This window comes from Danaus plexippus, chromosome 31 (assembly GCF_018135715.1).
Source record: "Danaus plexippus chromosome 31, MEX_DaPlex, whole genome shotgun sequence".
Lineage (NCBI taxonomy): Eukaryota > Metazoa > Arthropoda > Insecta > Lepidoptera > Nymphalidae > Danaus > Danaus plexippus.
Genome location: NC_083558.1, coordinates 293,610 through 309,701, shown reverse-complemented (window position 1 = coordinate 309,701; position 16,092 = coordinate 293,610). Strand labels below are relative to the sequence as shown.

Here is a 16,092-nt window from a genome sequence, read left to right as displayed (position 1 = left end):
ATGTGTTTGATGGAAATGCTCAATCCATGTCACGAGGAACGGCTTCGACCTTCAAACTTGTGAGGGTGAGTTCAAAATATAAAGGTCAGTGGAGGGTATTTGAGCTCATTCTATATGAATGTGCACCGCTGATACTCTCTACTCCTGACATGAACTGTGAAAAGTGATAAAGGGATTGACCTCTGGCTCATATCATACAGCGCAGGCTGTGTTCACAAGTACACAGAGCCTTAATATAAAACCTATCCAAGCTATATTCAGGGGGAGTTCTGTGAGGATCTACAGCATGTTTTGTGCCGAGATCCTGGACGCCCCTTCCTCACAGCCAGTGACGTTACAACATTGTATAGTAGTATAGTATATACATTAACACATTCCCTGTAGATGAAGTGACATGAACTCACTCCATTAACCACAATCAATGAACCCTCGCACTCAGATTAAACCCCTCGTTCTGTGTTAGTAAACCGGCTCCTTGAATGGCCTCGGTCGAGCGAACAGAACACAGACGGTTCAACTAAATGTAACAAGTGAAGATATGGAAATATATTTTATTGGAGAGTTTTAAAAAAGAAAAATAAAAAAAATATTCAGAGTTAAAAATGTAAAGTATAAGAAAGACGTGTTCCTGAATAAAACATGCTCTATACTGTGACTGCGTTTAATGTAGAGCCTGAGGCTTTTTATTATTTAATGAGATCATTATTGAAATAGCAACATAATAAATAATTCTTCTTTTAGTTCAATAGTGAACCGGAAATATTATTTCTCCTTAAACAATGTTTTATTCAGTGTGATTTTATTTCAAAGATAATATGAAGGTGTCTCTCAGCCGAGTGAAAAGTCCGTCTCAATATTGAGAATGAATAGAAAAGACTCCTTGGGGAAATACCAATTTAAGATTTTCGTTTAAGATTTCCCAAACGCCTGCCTCGAGGTCAGACATGTAATGTACTCAGGGTTTCCCTGAACTCGCTGTGATTGTTATAACATTGCTTGCGAAACGATAGTCGAGGGAATACAGAGAATTGTACTAGCTTATATTCAACACTTTCAACTATTTTATTGGAAGAATGAGGGTTTTGTTTATTTTTTATATAAACTACAAGACGACACTATATGTATACATATATATGTATATATATAATATAAACCCAGCCAAGTCAAAAGATCATTGTTTTAAGAACCCGTCTATAAAAGTGTTTGTCTAAGGTACATCATATGAAGCTCTCGGCTCGGACGGAACATTAGATAACTGATCTTAACGAATAACACATCATAAGGTCACTGAAACATGCATTAATCGTTGGTTAAGTTACAATAAAACCAAAGTTAAACAGTGGTTCATAGACTATTGAATCACAACACCTCGCACCACGCGAGCTCCGAGTCTCCATTAACCAAGGCTTGTATTCAACTTAAAGCCTATACTTATATATATTCCACGTATAGGCACAGGGACTCTTGGTTGTGGGAGCTGTTGCTGCTTCAGATCCTGAAGATCTTATCTACAGCCAAAGTTCATCCCCTCTATTACAGGAACCCACTCGTTTATAGTCGCCCTTAAGCCTTAAGTCAACCTCACATGCGACCATGTTTCTCATTGCTAATAAATTGTTTGTTATTTATCGTTTTGTAATCTACAAGTATGTTGTCCAGTCACAATAAACGTATTGCGAACTGTGACCGTGAGACTGTTACGTTCCGCACAAACAAATAGTAAACGAGGCCAGAACACTTGTAGTTAGTTGAAGAGAGCTCAGTGTGCAGCTGTAAGGACGCGACGAACGGAACAAGCCACTCAGACACATTGACCAAGATATGTTACTAAGACTGGGTCCCTTCAGCATCAGCTCTGAACTGACGAGTTGTTTAATGTTGTATATAAAGTATGACATTGACATTTGATATCATAGTAACGACACGGCCTTATAATACTGTGTCGTAACCACAGGGTCAGTTGCTATGTAGTTCACCTCACTGTCTCCTGAACATGAGCTTCGTTACAATATCTTTGAGAGGGTTAGTTAGTTATAAACGAGTCTTTAAGAGTGAAGCTACGTCGAACAAGAGTTATGATTACGAGTATAAAACGTTTGTATATTGGGTTGTAGAGGCTCTGTCAGCTCATCGACTATAGAATCCTTAGAAAATAAAGCAGAGAAAGTTATGTTAATGAGAGTGGTAGGTATGAATCATTTGTTAGTAAACTACACAGAGACAATCAAATAGTATTCAGAAGAGGGCGAGCGTTTCATAAAGACTCTCATCGTAAAAGAGCTCCGAAGCTGTACATTACAAGTTAATGTTGTTCTTAATCAATCTTCGTCGACCCTAAGTCATGTAGCGTGGAGCTAAAATATCTCATTAGTCTGGATTTAGACAGATTAAGACATCCCCTTAGAATAATAGCGTGAGAGGAATTACTGCGAACGTTAGAATTGTTACAAAAATATATTACAAAATGCAGAATTTAAACAAAAATAATGACTTTCCTTTCACGAGGAGACGAACGATATTAAATGTTATATTAAATAAAATAGACATTTGTCGTGTTTGAAACAAGCATGACGTATACTTTCTTATTATTTACACTTTGCTATTGAGATAATGTTTTTACATAACACAAACAGTTAACAGCCAACTTGTCAGTAACGACACAGACAGTCCACAAAGACAGTAAACGTTAGTTTGTTAGCGTTTGTTCCGGTTAACTTTAAACCATCTGTCCGTCGCTTCATTGAGAGGAATTAGTTCTGTAGACTGGGAGGACTTAGACCTGGAAAGTCTGGAAGGAAGAGTGCTGGTGATAAAGAAACCTGAAGCTACACCAGACCTTGTGGAGCTGGCTTCAGTGATGACTTTGAACTGGTTGTGAATGGTTGGATTATTTTAGACTGAGTCAGCTTCGGAGAGTATTTCTTTGCGCTGGGAGAGACGTGCAGTATCGTTTGGTTACTATAAGTGAAGAACCCGAAATACACAAACTATAATTAGAAAAGAATACTTAGAAGATAGAAATGAAAAAATATGAAATTAATAACTTCACTGTAATATACAAAGAATTCTCCTAATACGACCGTCAGTCTTCAGGACGTGAGAGCAGAACGTAACACGCGTCATTCATAATTCAGGAGCAAGTGCTTCCTAATGCAGGTTTATGAAAGTTATAAGTTGACAGAATATTACTGAACATTACTGAAACATGTTTATATGTTGTCTGTGAACAATTAGTGCACTGGGATCAAGCCGGGGTAATGCAGTCTCCTTATAATAAATACATCTTTGAAAGTGCCGCGTACATTTGATCAGATAGAAACCTCGTCTTCAGTTCACTTTCCTAACTTTAAGAATCCATCACATTCAGTATACGAATCTTTGGTGACAGGAACATCTCTTCATCACTAAGAACTTCCAACCCGTTTGATATCACAATACTGTAAATATTCTAAAACGCAACAAACATTAAATGGCTTAGAGCTTTGTTGAACAAATAAAACACCAGTATCTTGACGAAATAGAAGGTTTTTATTCAATAGGAAAACAGAAATTCACATCTTAAATACATCGCGGAAATACTTCGTTGGTATAAAATGAATAAACACTGTTTATTTGTTAAGGAACAACTTCAAAGAAGAGACACAAATTAAAACCATCAAGTGATTACCGAGTGACAGACGAGGCGTGTGTGGACAGTTCGCATTCAGATACTCGAGTTGACACAAACATACATACAGCCACGTGGTTCAGATATAAATAAAGAATACTTCAACAGACACGTTAAACATTATTCCTCATCAATCCACGGTGTGTGAGGATCTGACGGATATGTTGTGTTGCTAGGGCTATTTCTTACTCATCTAGGCTTAGAATTCAATGTTTTTATTATTAAATAAAGTAAGGTAAAGATAAAGATAAAATATATTCACTTAGGGTAAAGGTAAAGGATAAAAGGTAAAGATAAAACTTGAAGAATATGTCTTTTAAACAACAAATATTCCTACTAGTTCATTTAATTTTATAAGAAAGAAGTGAGCAGTGTTGACACAGGAATTGGCACAAGTTTAGAAATTAGAGATATGTTTTGTAATTGTGGAGTTTTATAGAAGAAGAGACTATTTTATTCTAAAAAGAGGAAGCGAATAAGACGCGGAGAAAACTTGAAGATCGCTAAGTATTTTAAAAGACGGTGACAAGAAAAATACTGATTTAAAACATCAGCACAAGATTTTAAAATCACTTCGAAGTTTAGACTTACTTATTAATAACTTCATTAGATATTTTATAGTCAGTTGTAAATATTAAAAGCTAATGACTTCAAAAAAAGCTTTTTAATTTGTTCCATTCCAATATATATTATTAGTACACTAGATAACAATGTAGAAATATTGTGTAGACCTAAAAGAAAGCTTTCACCAAGTAGCTATGATTGACGAAATTCTAATAATACTTAGTAAATACTAGATAAAATAATTAAATTTAATAATAATAGCATCATTTTGGACCTGTAGTTCGAATCACTACGAATAAAATAGCTAAATAGTATATTAGAAATGATTTTTCACTTATTTAGACGACATACTTATTTGACGAAGAGGAAAAAAGCCTGGGAATTGATTTGAGCGTTTTAATCAAACTTTAGTTCTATAGTCCTACATTCTTACAACAAAATTCGAAGATTCAGCTAGTTAAATATCAGAGGAAAATAGTTGAAATGCAAAATTGTTGTCAAGTTGATTCAAACGCATGCAATAGTGAGCAATCAGTTCGTGAAGGCTGAGAGTTAAAGATAGAAGGAAAGATAAAAGTCTGAATAACATTACGCTTATTTAAAGTTCAGCAAATTCAGTGAGTTTTACAAAGATAAAGTTAAAACTTCGTAAGTCTTTAAGATGAAGGTTATTGCGTTTAAAGCACAGTGTTATATTTTGTTCCCTAGGTGAAAGTTTGGTAAGCTAAGACTTCATCGAGCTGTCCTGCTGACGCGTCTCTTGGATTTTCTCTTCTGTTCCACTCTGTCTTCTGTTATCTGAAATTATTCAAAATTTTACTAATAATCCAAATCGTGATACCTTCAGTCTGTTTCTTGTCGCGCCTGGACCAATAGACCCATTTAAATGAAACTGTGGAAGAGTAGTTCTTATGTAGGACAAGGAAACAACAGTATCTTTTTTGGACAATATAATAAAATAGTTCTGAACAAGGAGTGCAGAAGAAGACTTGCGCTTATTTAAAAGGATAATCAAAAAATACTATAACTTATCTTCAACGACGATATAGTTTGATCTGTTTAATTTCTAATAAATTATGTGTGATGTCAGACGATATTACTAGTATGTTGATATTCTACTCACACTAACAGTGTGCGAGGTCCGTGTGGGGACTGGAGGAGTCGTAGAGGATTGTGAAGAAGCCGTAAGAGAGTCCAGCCTATGGAGAAAGAATAGTTTAATTCCAGTCACCAACGCGGTTTGGGCAGTGATTCGACTTAATGAGACCTCAGACTTTAGCTATTATTCACTGAAATTAAACTAATATTTTCGAATTACTACGCGTTATTTATTATTCTCCCGAGGTGATCATGGGCAGACGAGGTGAAAATACATCTAGTCTGCCCGTGATCACGATTGCTGCCAAGTCACTGAAACGTCGGGAGTATGTATGTATGTATTTTAAAATAATATCAAACGCGTAGTAAATCCGATAATATTAATTTTATTTAAATAATATGACTTTAAAATGCATATTCACATGATTGATCACACGAAACTATTATTGTAACGATATAATAAAAAAATTAAATTATTTTAAAGTTAAAGGTACGCCATTTATTATAATATAAATATTCCTAATTTCATATAAACATAATAGCCAAAGTTTCTTAACAATTCCGCTACATATAGAAGTTGTAAACAAGTCGGGACGCATTCATTAAAATGTTGCTCCAATTCGTAAAAAATACAGAAAAATTCTAAAGAATCGTTCTATTAAATTAATTAAAATTTTTACTTTATGTTTTTTTATGAAACTGAATATAATTTTGAGATGAATGTAGTCCTTGGATGTTATTTTATTTTAAATATAGAATTACATTAATTACAATATTTTATCACTCAGCCAACAGTGTTACGCGACTTATGTACTGCGGTCTGTACTAATTGCACTAAGACTAATTAATAATTGCTCTGTACCTCCTGATATTCCTGGGAGGAGGGGGCGGCGGGGTGCCGCCAGACCTGGTCGGAACCGGTGACTTCACAGGAACAGCCACGTGTTTAGGAGACGGCTTGATGTTGGCCACAACCTTACTCAAGCCACTGGACTTAATACTCACTTCAACGTCACACTTATTGGATAGCGATCGATCGGTGGATTTGGACGATGTGATCGATTTAGTTTTATGGAGGTCCTGATTGTTGCACGTGTCACTGGGGGTGGTGTTAGTGTCTGTGCGTATGTCTGAAGATCACAAGACTGTGTCCAGGGTGTCCAGAGAGCGGAGCAGGGCGGGGTCCCGAGCACACCAGCGAGCTAGCTCGTCAGGAGTCACAACTCCATCCGCGTTAGTATCCATCAGCTAGCATTGAAATTAGGTTAAAACGTACTATTATATTCTACTTATATGTAATGTAAATTCTATGCTACTTCTTCATAAATGTGATAGTTTAAAGGGTCTTTGTACAACTGAGAGTAGGCGTTTTTTATTACATCTTACAAAGACTAATGAACCGATTTGGACGATAGTTTGTACGAGATAGCCATGAAGCTAAGTAACAAAAGTAAGATACGGATATTTGTCCCACAACTTTATTTAATTGAAGTGTTTTATATTAAACTTCTAACAGGTGAAGTAATGTTCTTAATTTAGTTCTTTGTGTAGAGATGTAGTTCATTGCAGTAAAAATAAATGACTGACACTTTGACCATGTCATATTTTGTTATCAAATTATTAAAGAAATATCACTTTATGTAGATTATTACAACCAAACTTAATATGCATACTCATTACTGAACTAATTACCACATATTATCAAAGCCTTTCTATATATTAGTGATTTGTATCTAAAACCTTCGAATGAATTTATTGGGAAGAAACACTCGTCATATGAAGCCAATGTAAATATCTCACATGAAATATTCTATCTACGTGATCTTCAGCGGCAGCTTTATCCACTGGAGGCGCAGCAGCTCGTCCCAGCAGTTCATATACAGCTCGTACTACAGACAGCATCTCACTTCTGGAGATCCTTCCATCACCATCGACGTCGTACAACGCGAACATCCAGGACAATTTCTCCTGACGGGAGCCTCGAGCCACTCGGGATAGAGTGTCCAGGAATTCCTTGCATTAATATTAATTTTCGTATTCAATAGATATTATGAGAATAATGAAAATATTGATTTAATATCGTGTTTATTTAAGGATAGATTTAGCTTACGGTTTCTACCAAATAAAAGTGTGCAACGAATGCAAGATAGTTTATATGTGAGCATATTTTATAACTGCTATTTTAAATAATTCTTTAGTAATGAATGTCATGAAGGAACTTTAATGTATTTTTATCATATTATATTATCAATAGGACTGTTGTTTAACAGCATTCGTATATTTTTAGATGATATATTATTTATTTGCCAGGTTAGTAGATCCTTGTTAACAAAAACTCCATTTATATTAAAATAAAACTAATTTTTTCGCATTTACTAAGCGTTTTTTTAATTATTTTAACTAAATACTCCCGACGTTTCGGTCGCTTTGCAGCCAACGTGATCACGAAGACGAGATGAGAATGTCTGTCAGTCAGTCTTGTTATTTGTTATCTGCCTTGCCGTCTATCTGCTAACAATTGGCTTACATAGTGTAATGTAGCGAAATTTATATTTCTTTATGTAGTGTCTGTATGTATTGAAAATTAAAATATAATAATTAATTTATGCGTTGACAAGGTATCTATCGTTCAGTCATAAGTTTAGAAGGACTCGTATTGTTTAGTTAAGAGCTGATGACTATCTTAAAGTCTTAAAACATATCCTCAAAGTTTTCTAAGGCATACGTTCGCAATATTTACAACACGGAACATTGAATTATATTAAAATTACCTCAAAATTAAGTTTCCCCGTCTGTTTGTGTTTCACGGCGTTGAAGACGAAGTGAGCGTACTGGGTCGCGTCTGTAATACAAGCACATTAGAACAACAATATAAATACGTCTAGAAACGAGTAAATGGTAATTAATACATGAATTAGGAATAACCGAAGGCAGCTGTCCTAAATACTGTAGTTTTTTTTGTTTACGGTATGTCAAGTGAAGAAGAAATAAATGTTTATTCTTCAAATCAAAACGTAAATAACAACACAAAATTGTGAATGGTCACTAATTGACAGAAGTCAGAACCAGACAGCGATGTCATCGTTACAGATCACGCTGATTGTTGCATGAATTGATTTGGTTAGGGTCCTTCGTTTTTATAATAAGCACGGTAAATTGGTCTCAAATGCACCTATTCGCTAGACCAGTATAGATTGTGGTTTTATTTGTATATAGCCCTCTCAGTACACACAGTACACTCGGGAGTGATTAGCGTGTGAGAAAAAGACCAGTAGATCAAACAGTTATAAGACCTCTGTCGAGAAAGCTCTTAAATAACTGCTATATGTATGTAATTGTGAATTAATGTTTATCTATTTCTTCGTATCCAAGAGCCATCAAGTGATGTAAGGCTATCGTGTAGACTTTGTGAACAGCGGATAGCAATTTATACGAAAATAATGAATTACAAAAAAGTAACAAAAATGTCTCCTAGATTGTATCAAATAAATTTTCTTACAAAATAAGCTGAAACTTATTTAAATAATGGCCTAAATTCTGAAATCCTGCCATTATGTTCGAGAGATTCAAGCGACTATGAATCTTATACCATAGATTTAGATGCGAAAATTGAGTGTCAGTTATCCCTGAATACTAAATTTGTAATGAAGTCCACAGATGCTGGCTTTAATTTGTTTTGGAGTTGGTCATTTATGTATTAAATTATTTCATAGAAAAGTAATAAAATTACGACGGTCTTAATAAAATATGTAATGGAGAGATCTAAGACCTTCGCGAGTACTCATTTAAATGAAACTAATATTTATCGGATTACTGCCCGTGATCACGGTGCTGCGAAGTAACCGAAACGTAGTAAAAAGCGTAGTAATCCTAAAAATATTAGTTTCATTTATATATATAATTAATACTAGATTGATATTAGTGTCCTAGCTGACTCACCGCCGAGAGGGAAGAACTGTGAGAAGATGTTCTTGAATGCCTCTTCGTCCAGGACTCCGGTGGGACACTCCTGGAACATCAGGCTGTGTGGAGTGATTCACGACTCACGAGAATGAACACGTTGATTGATTGCAGATGTTACAAACAAAGACAGTGCTTCACAAAAACAGAAAGCCTGTTAAGTTATTTATACATTATGTATTTCTTTATGAAAAATAAAATTTTCCTTTTTGTTATAAAATATCTATTGTTTTCCACAAAAAAATTGTATTGTAACTTAATTATTAAACAGATCATTTCATCAGGACAGTAACCTATTTGCTGTGTACACGTCCCTTTAACTTTGAGCGCTATTATTGTTTTTGTCGGCTACTGATTAAGATTATTTAGATATATAATTTGGTCTAAATATTTTCAAATCTGCAGTTTTTCATATAATCTAAATAATAAACTATAAGTCAACTGTCTGTTTTTACTAATAATGGCTTAAATAGCTACGTTGCTATAACATTACGGAAAAATATAGTTTGGTGTCATCCAGAGAAAAAAGTAGACAACGCCGTCAACTCGGCTAGTGTAGAGATGTAGTGACTTCAGTTGTGATATAAACGTGACCTGTTATTGAACGACACAGTTGTACATTTACTTTGAACGAGCTGTGAACACTTCGTGAAGGTAGTGTTCCAGGGGTAGTGTGCTTACAACACATTAACACGTCACTCAGCATGTGGTAATGTTAACAACTAGGATAACGGCCTGTGACTTCCAGGTTATCAAGTTTAATAATTTTACCATCTTGACCCTGCCAGAATCGTTGATTTTAGAATTCTATTCACTATTAGCTCCTCCGCGACTTCGTCTGTGTTGTGTTTATATATGCTTGGGAAAGAAATTAATAGGTTTCCACCCTCGTAGCTTAGTATTGTGAAAAATAAATTTCGACCAATTTTCAGATCTAATATTAAAACAAATAACATATATTAATATATAAATTGATCAAGCCTTTTCAGAGGAGCATAACTAACACTCAAGGAGACGTTTGGATGCTGTTAATCTTTGGAGTATTTATTTGATCACTTCATGTATTATAAAAATGACGAGTGTTAGTTGATAGTTATGTCTTGAATGATAGTCACGAAAGTTTGAGATATGGAAGACTGAGTGATCTAGTCGGAGCTGGTTCCGCAGGGATAATGATGTTCTACTATTTGTACGGTCTACTCTTCTACTCTTCTATCCGTCCATTCTGACTCTCGTTAAGCCAAATTTAGTTGATATTTTGGCTGTCTTTAAGCTAAGGCTATGTTATATAAGAGCTTGAAGGTTAACCTGTTTAAAGCCCCTGTACATGAGCTTTATCTCATGCGGCGTGAAGTGTGATGCTCTCGCCAAGGTCTCCGGGGGCTCCGGCCTGTATCTAGCCCCAGGGAGCCACACGTGTGATGAACTGTCCTCGCAGTCCTCGTCTGAAACATGGACCATCATTACATCGAGATATCATGATGTCATTCTTCATTCTGGTAATATTTTATTTATATCGAAGGAGGCAAACGAGCAGTCGGCCTACTGAGTGGAAGAAACTCACCGTCGCCCATGGACATCTGCAACATAAGGGATGTTGCGGATGCGTTGCCGACTCTGATTGCGAGAGAGCGAGAGGAAAGGGTGGGAACAGGGAAAGGGCAACCGGCTCTCTCACTCATCGGACGGAATGCAGCCATTACAGACTAATACATGCCGGTCTTCTTTAAGAGAGTAGTACTTCCCCGGTCGAGCTAGCCCATGTACAAGCTATAGTAACTTACCACAGCTAGACAATGTCAACGGTTTTAATTTGTAACGTATTATAATCTGTGTGGAGGAAACACCAAGGAGTTTGTGGAATGGAATAAAGGCGTCTATTTAATTATTTTTATTATAAATCTAATGAATTAAATATCTATTTAAAACCTCTTCAAACTTTGACACAATACGTCCATACTGTCAGTCAAACACGATCATAGATATAGGCTTATTCTATTACTTAATGTGATAAGTTTCGTCATAAATTTACATTTTCTTTACAAATATCGTTTATTTTCATGGATCTAATCAAATTACCACATAATTAAAACCACTTCGTTAATTTTATTTTAAGTATTGCCGCTTTATTTCGAAGACATTATTTAAATGTCTGAGAAACCTACTCTCGTGTCATACGAACATTAAAAATACGAATGTCTGTTTGTGACAGTCAAAATTACTAAACAGATTTAGAGGAATACTAGTATTTATATGTTATATAAGATATGATTGTTTTTTTTTATTAAATAAATCTTTTAAATGAAGTATAATTAACTTAAGAAATATAAGTGAAGACGTGGTCTTGACATAGTTAAGAAAATGTTCATAGAAAATTAAATATTGTTATAAACAAGACATATATATACAAAAATATATGTATATATATCTATGAACTAGATAGGGCCCCTTAAACCTACACCAGGGTCGCAGATCCCAGGCACTGTTGAAGCTTCTCTCCCTGCAACCCGGACCCGGCACCCGCACGGTGAATCCATGGAGTGATGTATATAAGGTACATATGACTACGAAACGTAAGATCGGGATCATAGTTTCTTTTTTATCGCAATGTGAATTTGGCTTTTTAGTTAAATTTTACCGTTTTCAAAACTTTGCCGATGAATAAAATGAAGAGTGGGAAGTATTGTCCAAGTAATTCTAAGTTTTATTTTACACACAATATTTAACTCGGAAACTAGAATAAAAACGCAATGAAAAAGATCTGTTTAAATGTCTTTATAAGACTCTTGTCTACTATATATATATATGAAGTATTATTTCTGTCATGTTAGAAGTAAAGCCGAGTGTATAAGTTAGTCAAAAATAACTATTTTCTGTGACGAGTTGACTTTCTTATTTATGATTGCAGATAAAACATGATGGTCCGCGTTAAAGCAAGGTTGTTTTAGGAACTGGTTAAGTAAGAATACATATTATATATCATGTGTTTCTGGGGTCTTTAAAGTATAAACACTTAATGTTTTCTTTACCAGGTCTCAGCCTTAACGTTCTATTTGTTATGTAATATAAATCTAAAAAAAAATTATAAATATTTTTTGTCTGTGTATTAATTTTGTAGGAAGGAAAAAAAATTATGTACAATATGAAGGATAAATACTTCAAGAGTTGTTAAATAAAAAAAAAAATTCCTCAATATTATGTTATTAAGTAAAATTGGTAATTTGGATTCTCCATGGCGAGCAGTACATCGAATTTCTGTCAGACCTGCCCGCGCCTGAGGGAGAGTTCACTGTACGGAACTATGTACTGGACTTACTGGACAAGGGATCCAGCGCCGTGGCTGTTGTTAACAGTAATATAATATATCAATTTTATATGATCATAAATGTTTAAAGGAAATGAGTTAAGAAAATAGTTAAGAGGTCTGGTAATGTTTTCTTTACGAGGGCTACGACGGAGATCAGAATCCCACAGCCTCATCAGTGTATGATAAGGCCTAACCTGGTTGTTCTTCCAAGGCTTGTTATGGATATATATTTGTTAAATAAAAATCGCACATGTTCGAGGAAATTCTATGATAATGAGGGAGCTAATGCTTGTTTTATTATACGTCCAATAAAAATTAATACTTCCATATTATAATTATTGTTGTTTGAAGCGAGTGAACAAAGCTGTACTCTCGAGGCAGGTCATTCATCCACGGAGATGATCTCGTCAACCGAATGTCCGTTTGAGTCGAGTTTTTTGTTCTGCAGCTCAGTTACTTACCTTTGTTGTTTATCAAAGAAAAATTTATATCGGACCACAAATTTAAATTTTAGGGCGGAAAAACGAAACCCTCGTCCAAAAAAATAGTTCTGTACCATAACGGCGAGGTCGCTTCGCCGCGCAGGGGGAGCTTTTCTTTAGAACGAAGCGAGAAAATAATATAAATTTCCTATTTATAGAGAAACATTTATATTTAATAGAGTCCAAAGAAATAAAGAACTATTAAAAAGAGGACATATCCAATATTCATGAGAAAATCCTCAATAGATCGAAAAATACAGTAAAATAGAATTAAAGTCGCATTAATGGCACACGAAAATATGAAACGAATGTATTAATTAAATAACAGTATCAACAAAAATACTGAAAATAAACAAACAGGAAACATAACAGCCTTTTGAAGCAGTCGGGCAAACGCTGTTCATTAAAGTCAAAAGCAAATATCAGGTCGCTGAAGTGATGTGGGTTTGATTCAGAAGCCTGTGTGATCTGACTGCGTGTGTGAGTTAATTAAAACCTGCGGCTTCACTCGTTACTGATACGTTGTCATTTACATACAATTATTATCATTAAAATCACTTTACTATGTGGCTCGTTGAATATATTGAATTGAGAGCGACGTAAGGACGTTTCATTTTGTAAAGGACGAGATAGAACCTAATGTTTACATTGTTGTTTAAATTATACTTCAAGGAGCTTCGGCAGGCGGCAGGAACTTTCTACTAGACTAGGGATTCTACTAGACTTTCTACTAGAGAGGCCTATGAAAGAGGCATAGCTATTATTGTCTTTAATCTCAACATTCGCTACTCGAAGCGAGAGGTATAGTTACTTCACAACTTATTCAGATAGTGCTTAGAGTTTCTCATTGAAATAGCGGCCGGAGCCGTCGGTCAAAGTCAGTATCCACGAACAAGCCAGCTCAATACAAGCCGCGAGTATCGTTCCTGTACTGTTGGTGAAGCCGTCCTCTCCATGAACAGCTGTCAACTGATCGTTCTCTCCAGCCGTTCATCTCAACAGACACTACATTGACGGGTCTCTGAGTTGTTTACCTCTGTGTGATCTTTGTATTATGTTCTACGATAAGGTCACAGCCTTAACTATCGACTATCTTTAAGTTATTATTTATTGATGATTTATCTCAACACCGACTCGTGTTAAGTTACACAATCAACAATCTATACTAATATTACTGATCTGAAGGCTTTGTTTGTTAATCTCAGTATCTGCGGACAGATTTCAATATTTATTTTAAAGTTAGTCAGTTTTGAAGGAGTAGTTTCAGTGAAGAATAAATGATAAATATTCCGAAGACCAGCTCCACAGTTCACAGATAGTGTGACCTCAACGGACAGGAACTCGCGGACAATAGTTGACACTACTTAACTACTCACCTCATGCTGTAACCTGAAGGGACCTACAGTGCAATAGGCCGTGCTGCTGCGGTTAGTATTGTGAGTTACACACAAGCTTCCTCGTCCTACTCCTCTCCGCCGATCAACCCTGCTCTAGCAAGTACCATAATGTTATTACTGCTCTGTAACTCACCCATGTCTTCTGCCAACTAAGGACTTCAATAACTTTAGCTCGCCGCTGACTCACTCACAACAGTCCACTGTCACTTCGACCAATCGTTTTGTCTCTGAGTTCCGTTTAAATGTCTGTGTGTTTGTGTGTTTGTTAATATGTACCTGCTATAAATCTGATAAACTAAACATATATTTATTTGAGTGTAAAAAAACGAAAGGCTTTAGTCTTTATGGAATACGCGTCACGTAAATTGATGTTTTTGAGGAAATTTTGATCTTTATTTTTTGCATATACCTCTGATTCTCATGTGCTGAAGGACTGAGACCACCTCATCACCACAGCACATCAGCTCATCAGGAGTGGAAGGTCTCTAGTAGTCGGGGACTGAGGAAAAGTGTTGAAAGGTAGACTGAATATTCCTTTGACAACTTACGGCCTTGACAAGACAAATTATAGTTCTAGTCTTACTAACATTATAGAAGGGTGTGAGGGTGTGAGGGTGTGAGGGTGTGAGGGTGTATGTGTGTTACAGTTCTTTAATAAACCTTGTCTATCCAAAATACCTCATGACATTTGTATGTTTGTACATACGTAGAGCCCACATCCTAAATCCAATAACACGCAAGAGACAAGGTCAACAAAGGCTTTTGTTAAATTCCCCGGACAAATCATCTGCCCATATTTTATTTATCAACATATAAATATTAACTTTATAATATTCTTTGCTACTTTGTTTTAAGGTTACGTTTCATGTCATTCTAACACACACAGTAATCTGTTCTGCCGTAAACCTCCTTCCTTGACACTTATCTTATTACTAAAAAGCTAAATTTGAAATCATTTTCTTGTTTTATTTGTTCTTTATCTAAGAAGCGATTGTATTAATGGAGGCTCGGAAGTAATGAAGAACTTTCACATCAGTGTGTTAAATACGCCGAGGTTCATAGCTAACAAACCATCTCAATATATTATACAATGTTCTGGTTTGTGCTTGTTCTCTAGATCAATCTTTCAACGTTTATTTAATACAAACACTTATAAATAAACATATAAAATGCCTTCAAAATAAATCAGTGAACACGTTCCTCTCCTGCGAGACACTAATCGCTCCTAGATCTGTTGTCTACACGTCTTATAACGACGTACTTCTCGTTCCGTCCGTGATACGTCGAGCACTCTATATTTAATGAGATCTGTTTATTTTCATTTCCTAAAACAGATTCTTTAATGTTGATCTCAGTTGTCGTTGTAACTGAAGTCCTTTATTCACGTTATTTCCAACCGTCTTCCAAGGAGAATGTCGCGAGGAATGACACACCGGTGTTATATTGTCAGTTTATCTTCTCCCAGAATCGCTTTAACAAACTTTATGTTTTATTAACAGACATACAGAGATACAGTCAGATATATAACATTATATGTGTTAAAATGATCATCATTTTCTCGTCTCCCGTCCAGTGAAGCCTTATTTGTAGCTGGTACATCTGTGTTATAGCGGGCTG

The 16,092-nt window shown here is 35.5% G+C and overlaps 1 protein-coding gene across 1 annotated transcript in view; it reads right to left on the bottom strand.

Annotated features, from left to right (window-relative positions):
- Nucleotides 1-3,507: 3,507 nt before the first annotated feature.
- LOC116778355 (neuronal calcium sensor 1-like) overlaps nt 3,508-16,092 on the bottom strand; it is a 29,532-nt gene continuing 16,947 nt past the window's right edge. Inside the window, exons 3-9 of the mRNA XM_061525730.1 lie at nt 10,598-10,734; nt 9,269-9,338; nt 8,101-8,171; nt 7,130-7,342; nt 6,192-6,577; nt 5,355-5,430; nt 3,508-5,029 (exon numbers count right to left, since the gene is read on the bottom strand). Coding sequence (XP_061381714.1) covers nt 6,467-6,577; nt 7,130-7,342; nt 8,101-8,171; nt 9,269-9,338; nt 10,598-10,734 — 602 coding nt within the window. The 3' untranslated portion in view covers nt 3,508-5,029; nt 5,355-5,430; nt 6,192-6,466. The remainder of the gene's footprint in view (nt 5,030-5,354; nt 5,431-6,191; nt 6,578-7,129; nt 7,343-8,100; nt 8,172-9,268; nt 9,339-10,597; nt 10,735-16,092) is intronic.